The sequence below is a fragment of the Bos grunniens genome, chromosome 16 (assembly GCF_055505025.1).
Source record: "Bos grunniens cultivar Pamir isolate PY7600 chromosome 16, Bosgru_T2T1.0, whole genome shotgun sequence".
NCBI classification, from domain to species: Eukaryota; Metazoa; Chordata; class Mammalia; order Artiodactyla; family Bovidae; genus Bos; species Bos grunniens.
In genome coordinates, this window is record NC_141180.1 from 37,347,159 (window position 1) to 37,355,029 (window position 7,871).

Here is a 7,871-nt window from a genome sequence, read left to right on the forward strand (position 1 = left end):
TCTAAAACCTCAATTAATCAGAACAAGTGAGAAATAACTCTTGATTTTTCAGAATAACCAAATATACTTTGTTTCAAACCTTAAAATGAAAACTCTATGCAAAAAAATTATATTTTATTGTCTTAGAAAATAATAATTCAATCATTTTTTTCATTTCTTAGAAATTTAACATCCCTCAGGTTCCTCATTTTAAACATCAAGAATTGGCTTAGTGGGACTTCCCTGGCGGGCCAGTGGTTGGGACTTTGCCTTCCAATGCAGGGGGTGCAGGTTCGATCCCTGATCAGGGAGCAAAGATCCCACATGCACTGTGGCCAAAGCATACTATAACAAATTCAGTGAAGACTTTGAAGGCGGTCCACATCAAAAAAGACAAAAAAATTGGTTTAGTAAGCTTAACCAAGTCCTGAAACTAGTGTCGTGGAATTATAGCATTTTCCAATTTCATTAGGAAAATACTGTTATATTTCACAAAAATTCCAATTATTGGATTATATTCCTCATACCTAAGACTTAATTCACTGTTTTCTTTTTGGCTCAAAAATCAAATAGTACTGACCCACATAATATGTGATATGAATGCTTAAAATTTCCTTTTGAAAAAGAACTTCTAGGAAACTGCTTGGTTTTCTGCTTCTTTTCCTGAAAGTAGCATGCAGCCAAAAGCTAGGTTCCAGTCAACTGAGGGTTCCAGTTAACAGAGTCCTAGCTCTTAAATTGCAACACATTCAGAATCATTAATATTATTTCTTTAGTAGTTATAGGTATCATGTGAAATAAATATATTTACTTTCAGCAACAAAAATATTAAACTAAGCATAATATTTAAGTCTATGATAAACTTACTTTTCCTCAAAATTGCTTCTGAAAAGCAAGGTAACAAATTAAGAAACTGTTTTCCCAAAAAGGTGAGAATTACAGTATTTTTGAAACATGACCTTAACATGATAGCCAAAGAGTTACAGTCTACAAAGCTGTTTAATGATCTCATGTCCCAACACTGCAATGAATAGAATGAATCCTTGAAAAATTATCTACTAGTGAATTCTCTTATCCATGCTGTAGAATTCAAGTTCCTTTAGATTCTATGTCTATAATGCTTTTCTCAGCATTAAACATCTATGTCAGGTGAAAATCAGGATGTAAAAACACAGTGGTGCCTAAACCAAACATGACCGTGCATTCATTCACACAGCACTGAGTCCACTGAGTGCAGGTGATAGGATACACAGGTGAGTACCACAGACCACTTTGGGGTGCGTGTTCCAGTGAGGAGAGACAGGCAATGAACAGAGTAAGTAAATAACAGAGCTTGTTAAGATGGGGTAAATGCCATGGAGAAGTAACAAGTGAAGCAGGGGAGGGAAGATTCAGGGGTTCAGAGAGATGAAATTTCAACCAGGATGGTTGGTGAGCAGAACCTCTACTGGGAAGTCTGTGTGCAAACGGGAAAATAACAGTGCACGTTATTTATTTGGCTTTGAAATGCATTACAAGATTGCATTTGCTCTTATTTAGTATTCATATAAACTTTCTATTTTCTCTATTTCAGTTTTCTATTTCCTGATCATTGACAGACTGGAGAAGAAGGCAGGCAGCCTTGGGCATGCCAAGGAAATTTCTCCTAATTTTCTGGTTTACTTGATTTTTTTTTTTTTTTAAGAGAACTATAGCTACAATTAAAATGAAATTTAGGGTTCTCCATAAAACAATGAATAGTCAAAATGGAATTTATATTATAAACCTTACAGCAGCTTAGGTTATCTTCCTCCCATTGTTTTTAGAGGCAGCTAGAGTATGAACCAACAGCAGATCGCAGTGTCACACTGTCTGGCAGGATTAAGAATTCACGTATTAGCTGAAAAGATCATCTTTTAAAAAGAGCCCACAGAAGGTGTCTCCACAAATTGCCTGTTTACATACAAAATATGTTTCTGATAGCTCAAAAGGAAATCGTTTTATTTGCATTTCATGGAACACATTTTCTAACTGTAAGCTAGAAAAAGAAAAAACAAAAAACAGAACAACACAACAGAATAACTGAGGTTTAAAATGCTTTTATTTTGAAGACTAAGAATTCTTAAATACTAAAAATGCACCAAGAAATCTTATAGAAAGTTAGCAAATGACAAAGGACTCGAGTCCTCAACGTGTCTTTCGTGTGAGATTTCTGTTAGTCCACCATAAAAACTATACTTGATAGTTGAAATCTTCAGCAATGCTAATAGGCTACTTAATTAGCGCATTGCTAATCCAATAATGAACAGTAAATGTAGATGAGTGGACACACTTAAGAAAAATGTGGAGTTTTAATAAGAAATATTATCACTGACTAAACTAAATACACTTGTTCCCCAAATATCCAATCCCAGCACATATTTTTAAGCTGTGTGGGTTTTCCCCAAGAGAAGCAAACTTTGACATTTTTTCTTGGATATATTAAACTTACAGACCTCCATCCCACATCTGGAAAGAACATTCCAAACTCAGCTTGATGTAACTTTTAAAAATCAAATTGAGAGCAATTAGATACTTAGTGACTGAGATCTGAATTTGACAGAGTCAACAGAATGTTAGAAATGAAATAAATAAAAGAAGTATTCAAAGTTTATCATCCTCAATGTGACGAAAGGAACATAGAACAAAAGATGCATTTGCCTCTCCTGCCCTTTAATTTGTGAATACCATACTTCTCTTGATATGTCATGCCCAGAAAGAGAAAGTGAGATTTTTTTTTTAAAAGCCTGGCTAAATTGAAGTATGACCATTCCATCTGGGCTTCCATCAATCCTCCCTCCCTCCAATTTTTATTTAAAAAAACCATAAGCACAAATCTAAGTACTCTCTATAGACTACACCTAGATTACTTTGCTCCAAGGCCGAGAAAAATGTTTACCAATCCAAGATCCACTCCGAAGCATGTATCTGCAATGCGTAAGCTTTTCGTTGGCAAGATCAGTCAATATCACAAGGCGTGCAACATTTAAAAGGTTAAGTGGTTGAAGGTTAAAAAATAACAAAACAATCGATTCACTAACAAATATTTTTTTGTCAAGTAACCATGAAATAATTTCGACCCTAAGAAATCAAAGAGGGGTTTCTCCTTTTTGTATGGTGTAAATTACCGTCAGAAAAACTGCACCAATGTGTCGGGGGCGGGAGAGAGGAAGATTTCTAACACCGGGTGAGACCACGGTTGTAAACCTCATCACGATTTCACCTTTGGGTGAAAAGGTGGGAGGGGAGCCAAAAGTTTCAGCCTCTGCTCCTTTGAAAACAGACGCTGGTAAGACCCTGGACGGAGATGGAAAGGGGCGCAGATGCCGCGTCTGCGGTTGCAGCCGCAGATAATCGGGATCTGGGAAGGGATGCGGGGGAGTGGTTTCTTATGTAAGCATACACCAAAAATTGTGCATGCACCCCCGGCCTGATGCACATCTGAGCACACAACACAGGCACACGGCATCCCTCCCCAAGAATGCAGCCCCAGCTTGCGGGCGCTGCCGAGGAAGGGGGACAGATCCTTCGGCCTGTCCGCACGTTCCCCGCGATCCGTGCAGCCACCACCCGGACGTGGGTGCAATGCGGGCGGCCAGGGCCCCGGTGCGGCGCCCGAGACGGAACCTAGCTTCCCCCCGGCGCCTGCAACGCGCGCGCACGGCCTCCGGTGCCCCGACCCAGAGCCGCTCGCCTGGCCCCGACCCCTCGCTTCCCCACCCGGCTCCCGGCGCTCGTTCCCCGCGCCCCGACCCGGCCTCGGGGCTTACCTCGCGAGGCCCAGACCCCGCCGCTGCAGAGCAGCCCGGCCAGCAGCAGCCAGGCGGCCGGGGCCAGCGCGGGCGCAGGGCGGCGCAGCATCGCTCCGGCTCCCGGCGCCGCGGCCGGCCCGAGGCGGGAGCGGCAGGGACGCTCGTGGGGCGCCGAGCGGGGCTCTCGCGGCCCGGAGCCGGCTGCTTGCCGCCGCGGCGAGCACTGGGGTCCGAGGAGGAGCCGCCGCCGTGACGCTGGGCCGCGGGCGCCCTCCCCTCGGCGGAGGCAGCGCTTCGCTTGAGGCAGCGGCAGCAACTAAGATGGCGGCGGCGCTCTCTCTCGGGTCCGGCGAGGGTACCCGGCCGGGGGCGGGGTGGCGGCGGGAGGGGCGGGGAGGGGAGCGACGGCGAGGCGCGCGCGCGGCGGCCAGGGGAGCGCGCGGGGCGTGGGGTGGGGGCGGGGCGGGCGCGCCTCCGAGTGCGCCCGCGGGGTCGCGCCGAGAGACAAGCTCCCGAGAGGTTGGGAGAGTCCGGGGTTAGAGGGGGGGCTGCATCCCCCGCCCTAGTCGGCTGCTAACGAGGGCATCAACGCCTCCTTCCCACGCGCGCTCCGAGGCTCCGGAGCCGACCTAGCGGTACCCTGGGACGCGTGCCCCCCCTTTCTCCCCCTTTCCACCCCCACCCCCACCCCCAAGGACGCAGACCCCGTTTGGAGGGTGCAGCCATGGGCCCCTGAGCGACAGCACCCTGTGCCACTTCGAGCAAGTCACGTCGCCTCCTAGAACCTCGGCGTCCTCTTCTGCCAAGTGGAGGTGCTGAGAGGGAGCTTGCGGGGTCGCAAAAGGTGTTCAAGGAGACGAGGTCAGCGAAACGCGCTTTGTAAACAAGTCAAGGCTGCGCAGCCCGTGCTGTGGTGGTTGTAGCCCTGGGAAAAGGCATGTTTGTCCCAAGTCCGTAGTGAATTTGCAAGTCGGGGGTCCCTCCATTTGCTGAAGAAATCCGTATGTGGCTTTTTAAAGGCGGGTGGTGCGGGTGCCCTTTCTAGATTTTAGTGTGACGCTAACGGTCCCTTAAAAATGCAGAGATCCAAATGGATAAAGAAGGATCCCTTCACAACTCTCTCAATTCCTTCTCTTCTCCACTTGTCCTGGGGACCCTACCTCCTCCCGCCCCCACCCCAGAACAATCATGGATGGTCTCCCGCGAGTCATAGAGCCACCGTACCCTATGGGCCGACTTTACTGGCTCCATTTTGCAGAGGGGCAAACTAAGGCGAAATGACTTTCCCGGTTGAGACAACTGCTGTAAAAAGATCAGCCCTCAGGGACAAGGCTGGCATGAGGGAGACACCCACAGCCAAAGTCAAACAGCAATAAAATGTTAATTATTGAAGACTCTGCTGGAAGACCTATCAGAGGGAATTCACAGCACAGTGATTGGCACAGTGATTGGCCATGTTTGCTGAGAAGGTCTGGCTGGCTGGTGGGCTTTGTGGGAACCAGCTTGGGGTGGGGGTGGGGTGAAGGAGGGTGGGCAGCCAGGGAGACTGGGAGGAGAATGAGTCACTCAGATTGTGTAGAGCAGAGGACTTATTTAGGAGAGTAGTGGGCGAAGAGCCCAAAAAAGGTAGACTGTGGCCAGAGGGAAGTGCCTGAAATGTCAGAAAGATGGATTTGGACCGAATCCTACAGGCCACAGGAAGCCTTGAACAGCAATGAACAGAGGCGTGATGTGACCTTGGAGGGAGTTTCAAAGCCATCTGTTATGGAATATGCTCCTCCTTGTCTTTATGCCTCAAAGTCATCTTCCTCCAAAGCCTAAAGACTCCACCTCTGCTCCCCTGTCCACCCAGCCCCTGAGCCCAAGAGGACCAGACTCCCATGGGTGGACCCTTCCCAAGACACCTGCCTGGCCCTTGTGTCTTTAAGCCACACCCACCCCCTCCTTCCAGCCAGCACTGCAGAGTCATACTCTCCGGGTGTGGCTGTTCCCTCCCTGGTTCCCAGATACTCCCTGCTGCCACCTCATCAGGTCCAGACAGCTCTGCTGGGCTTCCCATCCCTCAAGCCTGGACCCACCCAGCTGAGTTCAGGATCCACTATCAGAGGATCCACTATCGGAGCTCAAGTTCATTCCTTCCCAGAGCCAGCATAACGTGGCATGCTGGCATCACATGGCACACCATCCACAACCTGTGCCCTGAGCCTCCAGTCCTATTAGTATACTTCTGAGCTGCCTCCTCCAGGAAGTCCTCCAGACTCTCAGGCCCTCCCTCCATAAACCCACACTCTCTGAACTGGATGACCCAGGCTTAATAATCTGCTTTTTTTTGCTGTTGATGACTATGCCTCGTGTGTCCTTTTCTCCTCCATGCTATTCTAGTGGGAAGAACCAGTGCTGATTCAGTCAGACGGCACTGGCTGAGAATTCTGGCTCCTGCTACTTCAAATGACCTTGGATAAGTTACAAACCTTCTGAGTCTCTGCTCACTTGTGAAATGGGATAATGATACCTATTTCCTAGAGTCGTGAGAATTAAGTAAGATGATACTGGACTTCCCTGGTGGTTCAGTGGCTAAGACTCCAAGCTCCCAATGCAGGGGGCCAGGGTTCGATTCCCAGTCAGGGAACTAGACCCCACATGCCACAACTGAGAGTTCATGTGCTGCAACTAAAGATCCCACATGCCACAACTAAAACCCGGTGCAGCCAGATAAATAAATATATTTTTTTAATTAATGAGATGAGGCAATTAAAGTGCCTCACAGAGACTATATGTGTGTGTATATATATATATATGTGTATATATATGTATGTATGTATACTATCAGATCAGATCAGATCAGTCACTCAGTCGTGTCCAACTCTTTGCCACCCCATGAATCCCGGCACACCAGGCCTCCCTGTCCATCACCAACTCCCGGAGTTCACTCAGACTCATGTCGATTGAGTCAGTGATGCCATCCAGCCATCTCATCCTCTGTCCTCCCCTTCTCCTCCTGCCCCCAATCCCTCCCAGCATCAGAGTCTTTTCCAATGAGTCGACTCTTCGCATGAGGTGGCCAAAGTACTGAAGTTTCAGCTTCAGCATCATTCCTTCCAAAGAAATCCCAGGGCTGATCTCCTTCAGAATGGACTGGTTGGATCTCCTTGCAGTCCAAGGGACTCTCAAGAGTCTTCTCCAACACCACAGTTCAAAAGCATCAATTCTTTGGTGCTCAGCTTTCTTCACAGTCCAACTCTCACATCCATACGTGACCACAGGAAAAACCATAGCCTTGACTAGACGGACCTTTGTTGGCAAAAGTAATGTCTCTGCTTTTCAATATGCTATCTAGGTTGGTCATAACTTTCCTTCCAAGGAGTAAGTGTCTTAATTTCATGGCTACAGTCACCATCTGCAGTGATTTTGAAGCCCAGAAAAATAAGGTCTGACACTGTTTCCACTGTTTCCCCATTTATTTCCCATGAAGTGATGGGACCGGATGCCATGATCTTCGTTTTCCGAATGTTGAGCTTTAAGCCAACTTTTTCACTCTCCACTTTCACCTTCATCAAGAGGCTTTTTAGTTCCTCTTCACTTTCTGCCATAAGGGTGGTGTCATCTGCATATCTCAGGTTATTGATATTTCTCCTGGCAATCTTGATTCCAGTTTGTGTTTCTTCCAGCCCAGCGTTTCTCATGATGTACTCTGCATAGAAGTTAAATAAGCAGGGTGACAATATACAGCCTTGACATACTCCCTTTCCTATTTGGAACCAGTCAGTTGTTCCATGTCCAGTTCTAACTGTTGCTTCCTGACCTGCATACAAATTTCTCAAGAGGCAGGTCAGGTGGTCTGGTATTCCCATCTCTTTCAGAATTGTCCACAGTTTATTGTGATCCACACAGTCAAAGGCTTTGGCATAGTCAATAAAGCAGAAATAGATGTTTTTCTGGAACTCTCTTGCTTTTTCCATGATCCAGCAGATGTTGGCAATTTGATCTCTGGTTCCTCTGCCTTTTCTAAAACCAGCTTGAACATCAGGAAGTTCACGGTTCACGTATTGCTGAAGCCTGGCTTGGATAATTTTGAGCATTACTTTACTAGCATGTGAGATGACTGCAATTGTGCAGTAATTT

At 47.1% G+C, this 7,871-nt stretch overlaps 1 protein-coding gene across 11 annotated transcripts in view; it reads right to left on the reverse strand.

The window, feature by feature from the left end:
- Positions 1-4,081, reverse strand: part of CLSTN1 (calsyntenin 1) — a 76,078-nt gene extending 71,997 nt beyond the window's left edge. For all 11 annotated transcript variants that reach the window (XM_086344369.1, XM_086344363.1, XM_086344367.1 and 8 more), the window contains exon 1: positions 3,768-4,081. In XM_086344369.1, coding sequence (XP_086200495.1) covers positions 3,768-3,858 — 91 coding nt within the window. In that variant the 5' untranslated portion in view covers positions 3,859-4,081. The remainder of the gene's footprint in view (positions 1-3,767) is intronic.
- Between the last annotated feature and the right edge of the window lie 3,790 nt (positions 4,082-7,871).